At 37.9% G+C, this 21,774-nt stretch overlaps 1 protein-coding gene across 2 annotated transcripts; it reads right to left on the bottom strand.

Moving 5' to 3' along the window:
- Nucleotides 1-2,774: 2,774 nt before the first annotated feature.
- On the bottom strand, nt 2,775-17,344 carry LOC136848039 (uncharacterized). Of its 2 annotated transcripts, none has more exons than XM_067120104.1 (3): nt 16,550-17,344; nt 4,093-4,909; nt 2,775-3,450 (listed from the first exon to the last, which is right to left on the bottom strand). In XM_067120104.1, coding segments are annotated over exons 1-3 (1,233 nt in total). In that variant the 5' UTR covers nt 16,551-17,344; the 3' UTR covers nt 2,775-3,035. The 2 variants fall into 2 exon arrangements, with proteins under 2 accessions (XP_066976205.1, XP_066976204.1); XM_067120103.1 differs by lacking the exon at nt 16,550-17,344 and adding an exon at nt 8,477-8,993.
- Nucleotides 17,345-21,774: the final 4,430 nt, after the last annotated feature.

Genomic DNA, 21,774 nt, shown 5'->3' on the forward strand with positions numbered 1-21,774 from the left:
TAAGAGGAATCTATAGTGATAATAAAACCTCCTTTATCCAACTCACGGAGTGACAATAACAGTAAATCAGCATTACTCTGTTGACTTTCTAAAGCCCAATATTGATCCTCCAAATCAAGGAGTCTAGAGGTTATTGCGACTAACAAAAACAAATAGATCATCCAACACTTACAATAGGTCAGATTTTTACCTCAATAATCCAACCATCTTTTAGACAATGACTACACTGCCTCTTCTAGAATCAAAGCTTTTGTCGTTGTGTAAAAAGTCATTGATCCTCTCCTGTCGATTCCCCTCTCATTTTGAAGAACAAGTTCATTATTACTGCTGAAATAATGTGAGATGTATGTTAGTATATATAAACCTAATTAGGCCTGATGTTCATGAACAGCAGTGATTATTTTCGGATCCATACACGGCACAGAACAAGAACGGCTGGTGGTTGATTTAGGTTAAGCCAGCTTTGTACCACGGACCCCTGCCCAAAGTAGACTTGTATGTATGGTAGGGTTATGAAGGGGTTAGTACGCCTGATGTGGGCTTCTGGACATCCTATTCAACAACAAATCCTTTGAGCAAACCTTATCAGGACTTAGAACTATGACTTACATCTTTCAGGAATTACCGAAAACATCATGGAGCTAAAAATATCAGAAAGAGCAAGCAGAGGTAGATTAATAGTACCCAAAGCTATACCAGGAAAACTATGGAAAGCACACAGGACATTAATCCACCACACACCAGCATCGATAATGCAGCGCCTATTCAATGCGCTACCAGCTCATCTGAGGAACATATCAGGAGTGAGCGTAGATGTGTTTAAGAATAAGCTCGACAAATATCTAAGCTGCATCCCAGACCATCCAAGATTGGAAGATGCAAAATATACCGGAAGATGCATTAGCAATTCTCTGGTAGACATCAGATGTGCCTCACACTGAGGGACCTCCTGGGGCAACCCGAACGAACTGTAAGATTGTAAGATAAGATTAAGATTAAAGTCATCTATTTGAGAGATGTGTGCGTATAAGACTGCTTGAAGTTGAATTCACCCAAAAAATTATGATTACTGGGTGTTCTTGCAGTCCGTATGGAAATAAGAGAATAATATATCAGTTGTGTCCTACATAAATGACTCCTGGAGGTACCCTCAATGCAAATATTCATTGTCGTTTAAAGAGAAACTCAGAAGTAACTTGTAAAATTCGCAGAACACAAATGGAGTCGTCTCATCTCATTTGTCTCTGGTTCTTTCATCCTTCTTATCCGGAATTTTTGTCTTCTTATCTAGAGTTGGGTTCGTCCTCCTCCCAGTCTCGCTCCGCAGCGGGGCAAGAAGACAGATTATTTTCTTCTTTTCATTAAGCCCCTTGGGAAAAGACACCAGGTACAATAAAGTGCAAATCGAGATGCCAGTATTCCCTCTGACAGTGGTATTTCTATCACTGCATTTAAAAGTTTCTTGCTTTTTTTCCTCTGGTTTTCGCGATTGTAGTGAATACACCAGAACAGATACATTACCTGTTTGCCTAGGACCACTTAATATTCATTATTTTTTCATTTATTCGTCCCACTTCTACCACACCCTTCCAGCCCGTTGCTAGGTAACCAGTTGGTTCTTAGCCACGTGAAATAAATCTAATCCTTCGGGCCAGCCCTAGGAGAGCTATTAATGAGCTCAGTGGTCTGGTTAAACTATATACTTAACTTAACTCAGCCATTTCATCTTTGACTAGTGTGAGAGCTTCATTTTGTCTTGTTTTGGTGCCATGACCACCAGATCTTATATTTCTCCGTTTCACCACTGATTGTTTTTGTTAATTCCTTTCTACCTCATCTGTTCAATGTAACAGATATCCACGTTTCTCCTTTCATCATCTCTGCTACTTCCACACTTTCTTTCCACCAGTGTTTCTACATTTTTAATGAGACTACCTTTTTTCACTACCTTCTCCTGGAACTCTGCAAATTCCTTGCTTGCCAGCACCAGAGGCGTTTCATGTTAATAACCAATTTTTCATTTCGGACCTCTCACCGCTATACAAGTACCAGGTTGGCCTTACTGGAACTCAATCCGTCCAAATTAGTTCGGTCTTGGGATTGTTGATGAGTTATTATCTCCTTGTGAGTTAATGACTGGGAATTTTAATGAAGACGATAAAAGGTGTAGTCAGTGTTGTTTGGTGTGTAAGGGGAGGTGTCTATGTTAATGATCGTAACTGTTTTTATAAAAAAAGGAAAATTCGCTCATGTACCTTGTGTTTTGTAGTTGTTTTATTTCATCAGAGGAATTGTACTGACGAATAATGATTGAAAACAGTTCTGTGTTTCCTAACACACACACAAACACACACACACACACACACACACACACATATATATATATATATATATATATATATATATATATATATATATATATATATATATATATATATATATATATATATATATATATATATATATATATATATATATATATATATATATATATATATATATGATATACATGTGTGTGTGTATGTGTGCCCTGTATGTTATGGTATGATACTTCTTCAGTTACTTTCCATTACAGGTATCTGTGAGGGTAATAAGACAGATCTTGATTTGATTAACGCCAGGAGAAATTTCAGTGGCCTCCTAAAGAATCCTGAAACCAACTGCATCAAATTAGCAGTTGTTGGTGCACTCGAGAGCTCAGAGTCACGTGAATAAGACTAGATTTCTAGCATCTGAAATGGAAGGAAATACAAGGAAATATATCTCAGTAGATACTCTGTTTCCTTTTTATTGTTCTCAGCATACTTCCTGAAAGAAAATTAAAGTTATTTTCGGTTAACAATTGGCGTGGAATACAATCAAATTTAAGGGGGTCAGTGCAAGAGGGGAAAAAGGAATTTCATGAAGTCAGAGAAACCACTGTACATCACGATACATTCTCCCCGTTTCCTACGATGTCATCAAAGAGAGAAAGGAAACGCGACGTCAGATCTGGATTCTTTTTGAACTTGAGGAGAAACTCCTCCTTTTCTTTCTCATTCATCGGAAGAACCGGCGGACTCTCCGTCGGTGTCCTGAGGAGCACTGCAGCCGGAAGGTCCTTCGGATGCTGCGAGTAAGTCGTCGGTGTAGAACTCATCTGGGATGTCCTCGCTTTCACTGAGGATGGCGGGCAAAAACGCCATTGCCCAGAATAGGCCATAAAGGTGTTTGCTTTCGTATTCATCCGCGAGTTCGCCTCTGGTGAAAGGCATGGCTAATCCCCCAGAATCCATGACAGTCTTGAAGGATCCATAGTAAACATCTAAGTAGTAATCGAGGTTCGATTTCCTCTCGTGACCCGTTAGGCTGATACAGAACAGCAACTGGATGTCAGCTGCGAGAGAAGCGGAGCGAAGAAGCTGCAGATCAACCAACATCGCCTCAATGGGGTTTCCTTGGTCGTCATACCTGTGGTTAATGGGGAATCGTATCAGAACCTTTTATTCGCTATGATTGCAGTCAGTTAAAGTAAAATCTTCTGTTCGTCAATGCAAATTCAACAACTAATTTAAGGTAAAGGAACTTGCCACAATTTTATGTGCTTCGTAAAATTTGCTATAAGAAAAAAAAAAAAAAGACTTTCCAACTTATGCGAGATTATACTTAGGATTAAAAACTTTTATTTTCGAATTAGCATTTGCTTAAAGCAAAGAAACAGTAAGCCATGAAAGAGCAAATAATAGAATTTGGAAATCCAATAGTAATTTTTCTTCCACTTTATAATATGGAACTGTTGCATATATATACATATACATACATATATATATATATACATATGTATATACATATACAGTATATACATTTATATATATACATACGCAGCAATACCAGATTAAGTGGAAGAAAAAGTACCCTTGAATTTCCAAATGCTCTTATTTGTGCTTTCATGGTTCACTGTTTCTTTAAATGAAGAGCAAAACGTCCTTACTGAGAATCTTCTTTTGATCATTATTGAAAGTCGTCAACGCTGAAGGACATATTCAAGTAAAGTTAAGGAATTTCCAGATTAGTTCATAAGACTTAGGACTAATACAAACAAAGATTTACTACCTGAAAAGAATATTGTTATTCCAGCAGTCACCATGACAAATGACAGCGAATTTCGTTTTGTTGTCCAGCTGCCCCATCCATGTCTCGTAAGCATGCGGTATGAGGTCTGTTAACCATTGAATGGCCTTCTGGTAACCTTCAAACTCTTTCAAGGCAATGATTGTTTCATGTATATGCTTATCCAGCAGACCTGCAGCCATTTTTTTAACATCCTCAGTTACATCAAAGCAATCTTTTCCAAGATATGGAAATTTTACATCGAGACGGTCACAGCCATCCCTTCTCTGAAGCAACAAAGATGCAGCGTGTAATCTGGCCATTTCCTGGAGCACTAGAGTGGTGTGAGCCTTGTCTAACGGGGCTTTGCGTTCACGAGTTTGAAATCCACGAGTTCTCAAGTCTTCTAAATAAATAACTTGGTCTCCAGGCTCATATGTAGCGTAGTAACACTCTGGAACTCTCAGACGCTGGAGGCCACGAGAAATCAGCTCCTCATTCAAGAGAGGGACGATTTCCTCATAAACTCTGCATTCCTTCACGAAGGCGTAATCTATGCTCTCGCTGAAAGTCTTGGTTGATTGCGGGGCTCCAAGTTTAGCGATGAAAGAAGCAGAATATTCGCTGCCGTTCAGTTGGTACTTTATTTCAACGCTAGTCACGACAGAGACATAATTGTCACCTTTAGCCGTAAAATTCTTGACGGTCCATGAGACAATACGAGCACCAGAGCCCTTAGCCTTCTGTAAAGCAACGTTAATATTGTCTTCTGTTATCAATCTCTTCGTCACTGATCCGTGAGTTTGCTGGGAGTTACCCACTGTGAAAGAAAATTATAAAAATCAATTTTTCTGCATGAGAAAAAATCGTTTTCTATTTCAAAAGCAAACATAACAGTTTGGTGCTGTTAAACAAGAACTCTGTTAATGTCAGTATTTCATAAACGTACTTTTACAGTACATTGTCTTCTGTTAGATATAAAATATTTTTAACCATAGAAACGTAACTCATTTCAGTTTGAATAACTTTCTGAACAACAAATAAGAGTTTTACGACTAATGAACACACAAGAGTAACTTAAAAAAGAACCGTATGACCCTTTATAAAGAAAATAAAATACCTCCGGTTTTGATTTTTCAGTGTACTTCCCGCTACAATTCACGGACAGAGCGTAATATGAATGCCTAGCTTCTCCATTTTGCTAAGATCGATAGTAAATCAAAATTAAATTTTCATCATTCTAATTTGGATTTTTGATTGTATGACTTTTCGTTAAACTCATTCTTTTTTTATGAATGCATAGAAAAGTAAGGAAAAGTGACAGTGGTCTGATATAAAATTTGAAATATGTGGAAAAGGATAACATATTTTTGAGTTGCTCCTCATGATACTGGAATACCAGCAACACTTACAAACAAAGCAAGAAAACCCTGGCAAACTTAGAGCGAGTAATAAAATAAAGTTTTTTTTTATTATTATTAATGCCCGCCATGGTTAAGACACCATGGCAAAATCTCCCTCGAGCAACCTGTAAAATGACCGTTCAGTAGCAGCCTGCTCCAGGAAGCTAGTTGTTCAGTTCACCAGAAGCACTCACTCTCGCCTCCTTTTGATAGAAGAGAAATTCCTCTTGACCATTTTTTGCCATTGCTGATAGAAGTTGGGAATAAGATCGTTACTTTTATGAATTCCCTTCTGCACAACTTTGTCAGCGTCATGCACTGGTCTCCTTTAAAATCAAAGAAGTAAGACACAAATCTGTCCTCTGATACCTCGCCAGGACTTTCCACTTCCACAAAAATAGGACTCCAGTCATCTATCGACACTCAGACCTTGTCCCTGACAACGAATTATGGTCATGAAACGCCAGACTCGTTCCTCAATAATCATTTCCTTTGTCCGGTAATCTTTGCCCACAAGAGGCTTCACGTTGATAAGCTGAAATACTTTTAAAATCACTGATCAGCCATTTCTAGTGGGCAAGCCATTCCATCTGGACCAAAACCACTAATGAAGTGTTGCATCTATCTCCTATTTTTTCAGGAAACGTATATCCCATACAAGCCGGGCCGGAATCATCTGGCTAACTCATACTGAAAGAGCCCTTGGGGTGCCTACGTAAAAGATGGCTGGTGGTCTGCTGGTAACTGCCAGTATGCGTCTGCCTTTCAGTAAAATTCGTCAACATATCTATGTACTTAAAAAAAAGGGGGGGCCGTTTTTTAGTGTGTTCACATATTATAATGTGAAATATTTAAAAAACAGATACGTCTTTTAACACTAATCTCTCTTTCTCTCTCTTCTTTAAGGTTAACTGATTCATCTTTTTAATTCACACTCTTGTGGGGTACCGCTAGTCTCTATCCAGAGGGCTGTGGACCACTGTAACACAGAAGCTGTGGAGGCTATGTTCTTTGCTTACCAATTTAATTTGTCACAGTAGAGGTGCTCCAAGCTCTCATGATTACCAGGTGGAACAAGGAAAATTACTTCGCCTTTAAGAGTTTAATCTTTGCGTGGCTAAGTTGCTCATTTTGGCATCATAGTTAAGTAGGCTTCAGATGAGCTACAGTTTAATTATTATTATTATTATTATTATTATTATTATTATTATTATTATTATTATTATTATTATTATCCACACTTTTAATCTTGAATAACTTCTATAACTGAAAAGCAGAACTTCGAAGTTAGCAACACAACAAGGTCATAATTGGGGGAAGGATAGTTGCCGAGTATTGCATGTATCATGGAACAATTCCCATAAAAATAAAAAAAAAAACAAATAAATTTAGCTCTCCAGTCCACAAAAATAATAAAAGAAATGGAATAAAAAGTTAAGTATACCTTAGTTTAACCAGAACACTGAGCTGATTAACAGCTCTCCTAAGGCTGGCCCGAAGGATTAGACTTATTTTACATGGCTAAGAACCAATTGGTTACCTACCAACGGGACCTACAGCTTCTTGTGGAATCCAACCACATTATACCGAGAAATGAGTTTCTATCCCCAGAAATAAACTCCTCTATTTCTTCATTGGCCGGCCGGATACTCGAACTCGGGCCTAGCCGAGAACTCTACCGACTCGTCCAACGAGGAACTAAAGAAATGGAATGCTTTCATTTTATTCTATAGACATAGTGCTCTATTGCACTTGTATCACGAAACTAACGTCTTTTCAGTAATTTGATTATTAAGAAGATTTCAGTGGTATTAAGGAGTAATTTCTGTTTCTTATGCGGTTTGACCTTGAAAACCTGACGCAGTTTCAAGGTGAGAGTCTCGAAATCAGTTACAAATTGACAGTGATGTGGGAACAAGCGTTTCATGGTGTTACCCACACTTCTGTTGCGGCGCAATCGAGTTTTCTGTGCAGCGTATAATCAAGACCACCGAAAATACATCTACCTTTCGGTGGTCTCGGTATAATGCTGTATGAGCCGTGGCCCATGAAACTTTCAGCCACAGCTCGGTGGTGGCCTGTCTTATAGCGTTGCCAGAAGCACCATCATGGCTAACTTTAACCTTAAATAAAATGAAAACTACTGAGACTAGAGGGCTGCAATTTGGTATGTTTGATGATTGGAAGGTGGATGATCAACATACCAATTTGCAGCCCTCTAGCCTCAGTACTTTTTAAGATCTGAGGGCGGACAGAAAAAGTGCGGACGGACAGGCAAATAGCCATCTCAATAGCTTCCTTTTACAGAAAACTACAAACGAATAGGATGCTTTCAATTCTTTTTTTTTTTTTTAATTTACGCCTATGTCTAGTAAACATACGTGGAGATTCCAATCTGCCCTACAGTCTGATCATTACAAATATGTTAATGGTAATAAAAAAACAATAATGGTTCCTTCTGCAGATACTTGCTGTTCAGTAGCACTGGTTCTTAAGTTATTACACTGGAATAAAGGCAAGAATCACATAATTATACGGCATAAAACCTTGCAGAAAAAATTGTACGTATTCATGCAGAAATTGTATATTTATGCACAAACGTGTTAATGTATCTCTGATACATAAAAACAAATTTGCACGGGAATGTAATTTACCTAAATAAATGACTATACCATACATACATACACACACACACACACATATATATATATATATATATATATATATATATATATATATATATATATATATATATATATATATATACATACACATAAGTGCACTTTTGCATGTGTACGTGGGAGCGTGTGTATGAGCATATGCTTCGTAAGTTTGTGTAAGCGTTAATAGGTTAGTCAGGACTTACAGTTTTGCTCTGCAAGTTCTAGCCACACAAGTCTACAATTCACTTCTATTTATTTTTTTGGACTGAGCCTTCGTGCCAATGGCTGATAAAAAGACTAACAGGATGTCAAACCACTTACTTATTCTTCCTGTTTGTAGATTCGCCTCGCAAATATCCTTCGTAGACTACACAGAATTGCACATCTTGTGGTGAAATCGTAGATGCTACTTTTCCTTTTTTTGGCAATGCAGACGTCGACTGCGTTTACTCTTGGCAAAAGGATTTACACAGACTTTGTCAACACAAACGTCCCGAGATGAGACTTCTTTCGTAACTTGCTACGAACGAGAACTGATGATAATATACTTCTACCTTCGAGCCATCAAAATAGCCACTAAGCAACTCGTTTATCTAGTCCCTCCCTTCGGGAACTACGGAGATAACCAGATGAAACAATCTTTGTCAATCTCCAAATTATATTTACAAGTATTAATCAAACTGATAATTTTTATTTGCTTAGGAGACAATTATTATTCTGGTCTTACTAAAATGTTAACGGAAACCGGCAATTAACCGCAATCAAAATCTGCAGGAATCCCTGCTAGCCGCTTAGTAAGAAATATACAGACCAAATAATAAATACAGCGGCCAAATTTGGCAAACAGTTTGAGTGATACAGAGGAAAAACTAAATTAAGTTTACTCCTCCTGGGCATAATGATTACGTCGTTACATTATAAGCATCAGAGGGAAATGATTTAGCATTTATCTTCATCACTTGTTAAGAATTATTAATCATTTCACATACAATCAAATGGTAAAGTTCAATGCCCTGATTAATCATTCGTTGAAGTAACCATCTCTTCACGAATTATGGGAAAAAAATGTTTGCAAATGAACTGCATTCAGTGACGGACGGAGTAAACATCGTACCTCTGACATAAATTGTAGATGCCGGGCACCACCACACAATAGTCAAGGATCTGGCGTCAGTAACAAGCTCCCAGGCACCAACCGTAAACAGACCCCCCACCTCCCACCCCATCCATTAAGTAATACCAACTTGTATGACGAGCCACCGAAAAAATGAATGATGAGTTTTATAACTTACGCTCAAGTTTTTACTTATATATACATTTTGAATATAACGTATTGACCAATATGTTGCCATTTACAATAGTTGAAGTTGGTATTTTATTTTAGTCTTTTCTTCTCCGAGACTTTGTCTGCATAAATGTCTATCTCATCAGAATACACAGTGATGAAACCACATATCTAAGCTGTAATATGGGAGAAGCCCATGCTGGCGCGAGGCCATTATCCAACAACCACATGTAAGTCAAAGAACGTACCCAAGGGAGGAAGGCGACAGCCTTAGCAATGAAAATGATCTGGTTATGACCTTCCCACTTGTGGGTTGTGCCAGCGCACTAGTTCAGTCCAGACAGTATGGGCTAGATGAGTGAATGACATTGCAGGATATCATATTAGAACCGCAGTGGCGTTTTCAATCGAACGCAAGTTGAAAAGTTGTAACACATTTCACGGAGGCATCGGAAGAAATAGATGCGTTTATCGAATTATCATCATCTGAAGGTGAATAAGTATTATTATTATCATTATTATTATTATTATTATTATTATTATTATTATTATTATAAGACGTAATTCTCTGAGTCAATAATCAGAAGGAGATGGAGCAAGTGAACTTTAACCCAGTAGACTTGAAAAGTACTGGAAGGTTAAACATTTTGAGTCTCAAAAGAGGAAAAGATATATTGTAAAAAAAGCTTTTTTTTTATAATATTGTCATCATTACAGTAAACATCAAAGTGAATAAACCTAAAATGTCCTTGACTTAGAGAGCAAGCTTCCACAGAACAGACCGCTTATTTTCGAAAATAAATAAAAAAAAATAACCAATGACAATATAAACTGACAGTGATATGTATAATGAGCACCATTTTGGTCTGGAAAACTTGGTAATGGTACATGGCATTTCTGTCAATGGCCTTTTGAACTTTCCCAACCACAATCATACTAAGGAATGCAACACTTTTGGTTCTGAATAATGTGACAAAGGTTCACCCTATTTGAATCTGGATGCTGATGCTCTGCAAAGTGAGTAGCACGCACTACAGCAGCAAGCAACTAGCCTGAAGGTTCACTGACTATGACTGTAGTGCATGGGATGCAGACGCAAGAGGCGCTAGTGAAAGTTCCCTTTTGAAATAAAGCTTATGGAAGTTGGCCAAGAAGGAAGCCTTTGGAAAAGGGCCTTAGGTGAGTAGGCCTACTTTAGTCCCCGGGTATTCGGTTAGGATGCATTCCATTATAACCAATGAAAAAGAGGGAAATCTTATAATAATGGATATTTATAGGATAACAGGGGCTTGTTCCAAATGAATACATCCCACCCAGACACTAACCCTATTCTGACATATCTGTCACCCAGTTCTTCATTGGTTGGGTCGATATCGTACTCGGCTAGCACTCTCCTAGGCCCACGTTCGATTCTCCGGCCGGCCAAAGAAGAAGTAGAGGAGTTTATTTCGGGTGATAGAAATTCATTTCTCGCTTTAATGTGGTTCGGATTCCACAATAAGCTGTAGGTCCCGTGGCTAGGTAACCAGTTGGTTCTTAGACGCGTAAAATAAGCCTAATCCTTCGGGCCAGCCCTAGGAGAGCTGTTAATCAGCTCAGTGGTCTGGTTAAACTAGGGTATACTTAACTTTTTAAAGTCAAATGATATTGAATATCGCCTAAAGTGCTCGTAACATCACATAACACAGAATTCTGCCAAAAACCTGAGAACTCTATAAGAGTAAAGAAATATTTCTCAGGGGAGAGTAGGGTTGCACTCCAAGTGATCACAATTCAAGCCTGACCCTATGGCAACTATCATCTGTTGGCCCTAATGCAAGAGGGTATCTTCAAATCCACCCGAGGTACCAAATGTGTCCCGAATCTCCCCAAAAAAAGTTGATTGAGAATATTTTAAAAATTAAGTGATATTTGGTACTTCATGTATCAAATCCAGTCCAAAACAGAAATTTTAATGGTTGATAGTGTATATGAAACTGCAAACTGAGATTAACCGAACGATCTTAATAGGCATTTGGTCATGAAATGGTAAATTCGATTGGTATATGTGTTGCAAAAATAAAAAGATCAAGTGGTCTAGAATTTGTGTCATATTTTTTCTATCGACCATAACACAGTTGTAAAGAAGTAGGCTGTGTATTGTTAAGCACTGTGGATAACACAAATGGAAACTCATATCATTTTAACCAGCTTCAATGATGGGCACAACCATGTTAGTAAAAGTGAAATATTTTTCTCCAGTGCATATATTACCTGCCGATGTACTGGTATTTATAAAAAAAATTTCATAATATTTGTGGTATGGAATTCATCATATCACCACAATGAAACCTATAGACCTCCTCGGATACAAAGGAGACGTGGAATTATAAATTTTGCTTAAAAGCAAAGGGTATACGTTTAAGGCCTTTTTTTTTATATAGATGTCTAACAAGCTAGGCAGTTGGGAGTAAATTGAACTTCTTTTCCTTGTAAGGTCAGCCTTTCCCATCTATTCAACTTTGTTGAGTTTTTGGAAGCAACTATTTGTGGGTCTCCAAACTACACCTTACCTAAAGGTTTCGTTCTGTACCAGACTAGCTACACAAAGGTCAGAGTAAAGCACGAAAGTAAGCTCACACCATAACACAAACATTTAAGTAGCCAATCAGAAATCAAAGGCAGATAATGCTTTCGGTAACTTTCATGTGGGCAGATGGAACCATCAAACGGTTAAAAGCCAAATGTACAATTTCTTAGGAGGCAAATCAAAATAAAATAACGGATGAAATCTTAACCAATGATCGTAAAGGAAGAAAAGTTTTCACCCTTAACTATGGGTGCAGAGGGCTACTTGCAGGTTAAAGGACTCAAGCTGTTTTTCCCAGAGTCCTTAATCCCACAATCGAATGCTGACTTTTAAAAGATGACAAAAGAGTATTAACACCAGCTTGTTCAATAAAACTATGATAGAAGAAACCTACAAGTTTAGCAACGTGACTGGAAAGAATCAAAATAGGGTATCTATGCTTATGACTCAGTTAAAAAAAACTCCAGGCTTGCAATAGTTCCGTATTGTCCAAAAAAGTGCCCTAGGCTGAGCAATGAACAACCTTAGGGAAGGGAATCACCATTAGTTGAGGCGGCAGCAATCTTCTGAAAGTAAGCAACCTTCTGAATACAAGGAAACATAGCCAATATACAATGAGACAAGAAAGATGACATCTTATTAAAAAGAGCCTTCAAATTATAGACCTTATTTATTTAATTTCATCTTTCAGAATTAAAAACAGCAGAGGATTCAGCGGGCAAACACCCAGCCAAATCGTCTTTCCCGTAAAAGGGAGGCATCTTATATCCCCTTAGTTGGAGGCAATAAGTGACTCAGACCACCATGGCCGACTTTAATTGCCACTAAAGCCTTGATACAAAAACAAAACCTGAACCTTTGAAAAATGAGGTCAGTAGGATTATCCTTATCCTCAATCGGTGATACTATAAACCAGCAGAAATTAGACCGTGAATCTCTACAGCCCTTTCTACCAAAACGTTTTTTACCCACTAGGATTTTCTACAAGTCAAAACAATTCTGTGTTAACAATTTCCACCAACCAAAATTTGCTAGAATTGAAAACAATACTTTCTCAAAGCTAGTTAAGTTGGCAAAAGGTCTTTCCCTATCAAGACGAAAGGCAGATTCAACAAAGACTAATATATATGTAAAAAGTTCCAAATGAAACAATTCTACCACCTTAATATAATATATCCTTTCCTTGGCAGCAAAGAGACGCCTAAAAAGCGAAGATTCTTAAATAAAGCATATGCATCTCTTTTCTATCCTGTTTAAAGTTCCTCTCTCGACTACGAGCTGTTCCTTTCTAAAATTATCTATTTCATCATTCACTTCATTCTTAAAAATATATTAATTCTTTATTCTCCTTCTGAGAATTGACTAGCATGTCTTTACCTTTAGGAACCCTTGAATGGAATGGAATATAGAATTTAGGCCGAAGGCAAAGCACTGGAACCTATGAGGTCATTTAGCGCTGGAAAGGAAATTGAGAGCCAGTAGGTCTGGAAGGTGTAGCAGGAGGAAAACCTGGCAGTTTCACTATGAAATGATTCTTAAGAAAGGGAAGAAAGATATGAATGGAGGTACAGTAAAAGGAATGAAAGGGGTTGCTGTACCTTCATCTGTTTCATCCCCATTCCTACTACCGTCATTTTCACCATATTTCGCCACTTGATCTAAAAGAATTAAGTCAGCCTCTGTGCCGAAACCTGAACTTTTTCTTACCGGCACTGAAGCATCAAGGCAGAAGTTTTCACTCCTAATGAACAAGTCTGCTCCTATCAGCAGGGTTTCTAAAGAGATAACTTTAAAATTCTTAAAACTTCCTTATTGTTTATGTTGCACATGAGTTAGGAGAACCACCTGACATTGCTTGTTCTTTATTAGCACCATCTATATTAGTAGATATTTCCTCTGCGTCAGTGAAACTGCAATACTTGTTTGTCTCAAAGCATGTATATGTCTCGTCACACTTCCGCACGGTAAATTTATCCTCGGTAAAATATTCGCCACAATTTTGACTACCCTCCTGTGAAAGCGCAACCTTGAGCACTTATAATGAAGGTCAGTTTTGTAAAAGAAGGTATAAATCTTTTATCTACATATTCTCCGCCCGCTCGTATAGCAATGAAGACAGACTAAGAAAAATAAAACAAATAAAAATCTTCCTTACATGTAACTACACCATCACAATCATTTTATACACACGCACACTCACACACAGACACACACATACACACACACACACACACACACATATATATATATATATATATATATATATATATATATATATATATATATATATATATATATATATATATGATATTTATATATATATATAAAATTATATATATATATGTATATACAGTATATATAAATATGTTTATATGTGTGCGTGTGTTTGTATGTATGTATATATAAAGATAGATAGATAGATAGACAGGTAGATAGATAGATATGGAACTTATAAAACTGCACAGATGTGTATTAAGGGTGTAGAGAGATAAAAACATTAAGTGTTGTGATGATGAAGTTACAGATTTAGTAAAGGAAAAAAGATTACCTGAGGTGCAATTCCATAACAGATGAGAAAATGATATACAGGTATAGAGGAAGTTGGATAGTGCAGTAGTTCCTGCTGGCCCCGCATTCGATTCTCTGACTGGCCAATGAAGAATTAGAGGAATATATTTCTGGTGATAGAAATTCATTTCTCGGTATAATGTGGTTCGGATTCCACAATAAGCTGTAGGTCCCGTTCTTAGGTAACCAATTGGTTTTTAGCCATGTAAAATAAATCTAATCCTTTGGACTAGCCCTAGGAGAGCTGTTAATCAGCTCAGTGGTCCGGTTAAACTAAGGTATACTTAACTTTCTGGATAGCGCAGTCAAGAAGGATATGTGAGAGAACAATAAGGCAAGTACTGTGAATAGTGATGAGAATGTAGGAAACACAGGTTACTGAGCAAACGGCTCTGAAAAATAAAAGATACAGTGGAGAGATGTTGTCTGAAGTGAATATAGTCTTGGGTCGATGGAGTGAGCATTTTGAGAACTGAATATCAGCAGCGCTTTGAATAACATTACTTATTCTTGTGTGACACACTCCAACATCTAAAAACATAACAGACACCTCACACGTCTCGAACTGTCGACCTAACCGCGCAACGTCTCCTCGCTGCTGGGAGAAAGGGAGCTGGTGACTGGTACAATACATGTATACGCTACCGGGGTCTAAGCGGTGTCAGGCAGGGCAGCCGAACGAGAATAAGGTCTATCCCAAAGCCAAATCAAAGTCCTTCAAAGAAGGCATCGAGCTTACCCCAATACAAAAATGGAAAAAAGCACGTTAAAAGAAGTGTGACACTCGATTCTGTACAGGGAATCTTCATTCCATTGAACAATGGGATATTTTATGAGAGATTCTGAGGCTTAGTCGATAAATGGGAACAGGTGTAATTGCTGTATTGAACAGATCGATCATCCTTTCTGCTTTTATACCTTTGGGAAACGCCCAAGTACTCTTGCAAGCGATGACTTCACGAGAAGCTTTGGTTCTCGCCTCAGTAAGGCCTTAATTAGTCTCTTGTAAACAAGTCTTTTCGAGAAACCATTTACGGTTCACAAAGGTATTTTTTCCACAAGTCTTTTCGAGAAACCATTTACGGTTCACAAAGGTATTTTTTCCACAAGTCTTTTCGAGAAACCATTTACGGTTCACAAAGGTATTTTTTCCAAAACCGAGTTTTCTCTTGATTGAAGCTTAGGCTAATATGCTTTATGCATATTAGAGATGATGGGAGGATGGAAGCGGTTGATCCTTACAGTATTTGGAAGCAAACAGAACGGTGATTTTAGGATTATTTTAGTTTGAGGATAAGCAAGGAAGGTTGCAAGGTGCGTGTGTGTAAAACTGTTACTAGACCTGGAATGTCTATGGAAGCCAAGGCAGCGTTTTAAGACAAATTGTTTGCGTAGTAGAAGAGATGTATGAAGAACTGCAAGGGTGAGGAATGTGGAGATACATAACGGCATAGTTTAGCAAGGACGAAATGATGGCTCAGAGTGGTCTGAGATGGTTTGGTCATGTGCCAAGAATAGCGTCCGATAGGTTGGTGCAACGAGTATGTAATTCAGAAATAATGGGGAGGGAGGAAAGGCTAGAAGGTGTGAAAGAGGTGTTAGGAAGAAAGGACTCTTAACATCCAGGAAGCACGAGAGTGCCTGCGGGGTAGAGGTGACTGGTGCAGTGAGTGTACAGTTCTCAACACGCCATTGATGAGTAGTCTTTGAATATAAAATTGTTAATGATATGGACATTGGCTGCACCAGTGTTCATACACGGTTCAGTATTTAAAGTGCAAAGGTAGCACTTCCATTGTGCTGTTTATTCTTGTGTGTGTGTGTGTGTGTGTGTGTGTGTGTGTGTGTAAAAGTGCACAACAAGGGCTAACAGTCTCACCTTGCAAGTTTGGCTATGTAAAATAAACTGTTTTTATTCAGTCTGAGTGGACAGCAGCAGATGCATAAAATTGCAGGATGTGAAGCTACTTACTTCTTCCTGTTTATAGATTCGCCCTGGGCGATGACAAATCTTCCTTGTAGATTGCGTCAGTCTGTGCGTCCGTCGGGCTATAAGACACCTTTTTCACTGCTCTTGATATACGAATGAAGTTTGCTTCGATACTTTTTTCAAAGCCTCTTCTGAATTATAGTGTCACTGTTTTTGCCTCCGAAAATAATGAACATCGTCAGTAGAAACGTAAACCTCAAGAGAGAAACACTTTCGTCAAAAAGATCAAGAAGTGACGCGCATTCCGCACTCACAGAAATGCCGATTGAGCAACTCGGTAACCTCTGCAGGGGAACAATCATGAAGTTCGTGTTGCCTGGAGGACCGCTGTGATGAGGATGAATAATCTTTTCCTTTCGCTTGCAATGAGGATAAAGGTATTTACTACTTCTAAACGGAAAGTATAGTAGACGTTAATTATAAACTGCACTGTTACAAGGAAAGAAGTTATACCTCTTGAGGGCCAAAATTGCTTATTGCCATGATAGGCCTATTATGAAAACGGTTCACTTCATGAGCATCATGGAGAGATATAATAGAAAAAATAACCATTTTTCATCCGTACATATTTAATGTTACCCTGATAAATATCTAGGTTTAATAAAACTGTATAAATGAAACTGACCCACAATATCTACGGGGAATAATAATGATTACCAATAAATAAGGGACGAAAAATAAATCCTCAACTGGTCACTTGAGACAGTTTGTATTGTACCAACCGGTACCACTCTCTCCCAACACCTCTGTATTGCCAACTTGTATGACGACCTAGAGGACCATCAGCTCGGCTGACAAACTATTCTAGATATATGCAACCTGAGGCGATGCAGGACCAGGACTGAAAGTATTTTATGCTATTACTGTAGTTTCTCTTTTCCAAACTATTCTATCGACTGTTGTTTGCTATTTTCGTCTAATAATATCCTTTATATCAGTTGTGATGCCAGACAAAAAGCATACCACCGATTCTCTTGTCATTAAAAAAAATTAGTTTTCACCTTAATCTAACCAGGCTAAAGGACCATACCAGTTTAGTCTAGATATCCCTAGATATAAGAATGGATTGATTATTTACTATCCAAAAATATTTTGCTCCGGAAAGCTGAGATAACCATACAGAAATATTTCAGACGATTAGCCGAAAATTTAATACATTCGCTCTCTTGCTTGGGCACAAAATCTTATGAGTCCATTCAAGGTCACTCATTCACCTTCACTTACCAAAGCACGAAGCACCACAAAGTAATTCTCAGTTTCTTAGTAGAGTCAAAAGCATTTAGAATCGTCACGTTATTTTGCCAGAGGCTCACGTAGGAAATTATTTCGGTTTTGCCGGCACAAGTGGTATCATGCCAAATCTTTTTAGCGGACAAAGGTTCTGGACAAACAACTTGATGATTCTTTTCATAATAGATTAGAGGAGTAAAACACTTAGAAAGATGATGACAACCCTCGTGACATCTAGGCCGTCTCATCAATATCAATATCCTGATTTACTGTAATGACAGCATTGCTTCCAAAAGGCTGTTCCAAATCAAGTGAGTTTTCATATGCTTTAAAGCACGTACTACTCGCCGAATTTCCTTTAATGTTTCTATTACGCATTATACTTTTATTTTTTAACCATGACCTTGATATTAAGACTGCACAGTCATGAGGTGACTACTGGCCTTAGCAGAAATCTGGAACAGGTTGGTAAGCGGTGTGGTCAGTCGGCTTCGGGACTTCTACCTGCACCACAATTACACTCTCCTCTTGGCAACAGACATCACATACAGTCAACCATCCTACAATCTCATACTACGCTCTCACTCCATGATTCACTGAGCATATTTGACAATGCGTAGTGTTAGCCTAAATTCATTCTTTCACCTTTTCAGAACTCAAACATAAGATCTAATACTAAAATATTAAGTGTTATTTTTAAGGTTTTTATATGCCCATAGAAATTACAGTATTTTTGTCACAAGCTTCAGATTTTTCCGTTCCATTGTTGGAATATCGTATTTTTTTCTATATATGCGTAGCACCCTAGAATAGTGTTGTAGATAAAAAAAAAAGCTTGAATTACGGTTTTCCCCTGTAATATTAACTATGATTTTTTGCAACTGGGACTTGGCGCAATGTCACCATCCGAACTCCTTTAAGGTGACACCTAGTAGGATTGTTTAGTTCACATGTAGTCAGCCCTAGGCATACACGGGTCCTTGCACAAATTGTGGCAAGGTGTTAAAGGGAAGAAGAGGGTTGGTGTGGACCTCTTGGACTTGAACCTCCCAATGAGACAAGTACCAGAGGATTTTCATTCTCATTGCAAACCTGCGGAATAGGGAGGGTATAATGCCTTAAGTTTTTTTTTTTTTACATAAGCGATCTTCATTTATTGACTCATTTATTTGGTTGTTGCAGTTGCTCAACTTCAGTTGTTTCTTATTGTCATTTGTGCTTTATTTCATTGCGCGTGTTACATAAAATTTGCACCCAATGGATATAATAATAATATTAATAATAATAATAATAATGGCAACTTAAATAATCATAAAGTATAAATTAAGAGGAAACTTTTGAACTAGACGCCGAAAAGTTTGCTCGAATGTGCGTCACTGCGGAACAGAACCAAACTACGATCTGCTCCTTATTTGTTCTAAAGTCAGATCCTTAAGTGGGTCCTCTGTCCCCCCCCCTCTCTCCATCATGCAGCATATTACGATTCAAAAGTAAAGAGCAAACTCTTTCGAACCCTAGCCTGCTTCTTCATGAATCCAGTACTACAGGGGATATACGTAAGAAGTAAATGGTAGGTATTAGCTCGCTCAACATCAGCTGTTGCTGATTTCGTTTCATCGCCAAACAAGTTTGCAATGGAATAGAATGTTATGACTCAGATCTGTCGTCTCTTCCCTAATCCATTTGTCCACATACGGGAAACACATAAATATATGGCGAACATTTGGGTCCATTATAAGTTTCCTTATATGTTCGTCAATACAGAGGGACGTTGTGCACGTTTGTTTCCCTGGTTATTTCTTAAAATCAGAAGAAAAACAAATATGGTTTGTATTTGGGTACGTCAACTTTCTTCCTTGGTAATCCCTATACGTCATACAGGTTACAAAGCTGACATGTTTCCAGTCATTCCTAAAGCATGTCAAATTATCTGTTTCTAATTTCTGCAAAAATGAGATATAGTAAAAACAAGAGAATAAGCATCTAACCCAATCTTTAAAAATAAATCTTCTGATGATCGTGGTTTTCACATATTTGTTCTATTTCTAGAAATGTTCCTTTACACAATGATCCTAAAATATTTTGAATATATGCACGGTGAATGTGAATAAAGAATGTAAAATAGAACACTGCTAAAGTTATCAAAATTAATGCGCAATGTTGCACAACAGGGATGAACAAACTTCTTATCCCAATTGTGTTTTCCCGTTTGTTCAAAAACTCAGAAAATATTTAGGAAGCACCATTCGGGTCCATAATTCGTTTATCCATTTATCCATCAAACACCAGAAAGGCGTAGTAAGTCACTCATATTAACATTCTCATAATTCAGAAGATAAACTCCCATTTATATGGAACGAGCCTCCGCGAGCCACTGACTTGAAATTCAAGCTTCCAAACAATATGGTGTTCATTTGAAAGAAGTTACAGGAGGAAATACAGAAAGAATGGAATGCATTGCATCTTCCCTAGAACTTTTGAGGTTCAGGGGCACTGTTCCACAGCCCAATGGTGTAAGGAATAAAAGACCCCAGGAACTGAGCAGTTCGACAGCGAGGCACATTTACTGCACATTAGTGCTGCTGTTCGGCAAATCTGGTCTCTCTCGAGAGGGATCATTTATAATAGCGAAAGTCCTCTGTTGAAATCCAAATTATGAAGAGTTGATTAACAAGAAACTATCCGTCGATGGTCCAAGTCTTCACCTGGTTCATTACTTGTTCATAAACCCACAGGAAATGTCAAGGTACTCATCGCCAAAGAATCATGTAACGGTATTATGTCCTCCTTTCAGTTTTTTCGTTCATCATATGGAAGTATTTCTGACCTATAGTATTTTTCGTTGATGTTAATACTGAACCAGAACGCTAACAACCAGGCTACTTATTTTCCCGTTCTACATCCTCTTACACGAAATATGCAGCAATCTTCAGGTTAGGGCCCAGATTTCTAAACTATTCGCCGTCTCCATCTTTTGAGTATCACTCGCAAATACTTAGGAATTCAATAGTAAACCTGTTTCATTCTTTCTGTTCATCAACTCTTAAAACGTACATAAAAATTCTAAGGAAAACATTCAAATTCTTCATTTGTCTCCTTATTTGCTTAGGAACACAGTAAATACACAAGAAGTATTTGGTAAACAGTCAGATCAGAGATCTTTTTCTTCATTCAGTCATTATAGTACAACAAACAGAGAGAAATTCAATGACAGACTCGTATTTATTCATCACCTGTTTCGTCATTTGTCCATCAGTAAGTGGGATGGTTCTCTTCCCCCCGCCCCTTATTCATAGACAATCTGAAAAAAATTTAGGAAGTGAATAGCAAAGATAATACCCGTCATATATTTTCAGTTTCATGTTTGAAAGATTCAAATAACAAAAGCTGAGGCCAGCTGAATATATTCCCGTCCATTCGTCAACATAAAAGAAATGTGAGCATTATGGTATCCACAAACGTGCTTGACTTATCTAGGAAATTAATGAGGATGCTTGGGTCCTACATCAATCCCATTTGATTAAAAGCATATTTATACTTACAAATAATATGCAGGAATCAAATGAAAACGCTCGTGCCCTTTTCCTAACGATCTAAGCTCTCCTGAGCACAACGAAAATCTGCTGGAAGCTAGTATCAAATACTCATATTATCAGAACATTGAAAGAAAATGAAGAAATTTAGTGGTTAGTATTCAGGTTAGTTATCGTCTTGCCATATTTTCTTTGTTCATTCATCATCTGATGTAATATACCGTTAAAGAATGGCCCAACGCTTCGCTCAGCCGTTTATATCCACATTCTACTGCATACCGGAAGTAAACAGTGCCAGACTCACATTTTTAAGCTCGAATTCAGCGGAAAAGGTAGACGACGGCAAGGACATCGGGAACGGCCGAACTAACGTTTTAGTCACGGCAAGAATATATATTTATATGTTTTTGCTCGGGAGTGTTGTCCATAAAAATATGGAAGACA

The sequence above is a fragment of the Macrobrachium rosenbergii genome, chromosome 18, assembly GCF_040412425.1.
Source record: "Macrobrachium rosenbergii isolate ZJJX-2024 chromosome 18, ASM4041242v1, whole genome shotgun sequence".
NCBI lineage: Eukaryota > Metazoa > Arthropoda > Malacostraca > Decapoda > Palaemonidae > Macrobrachium > Macrobrachium rosenbergii.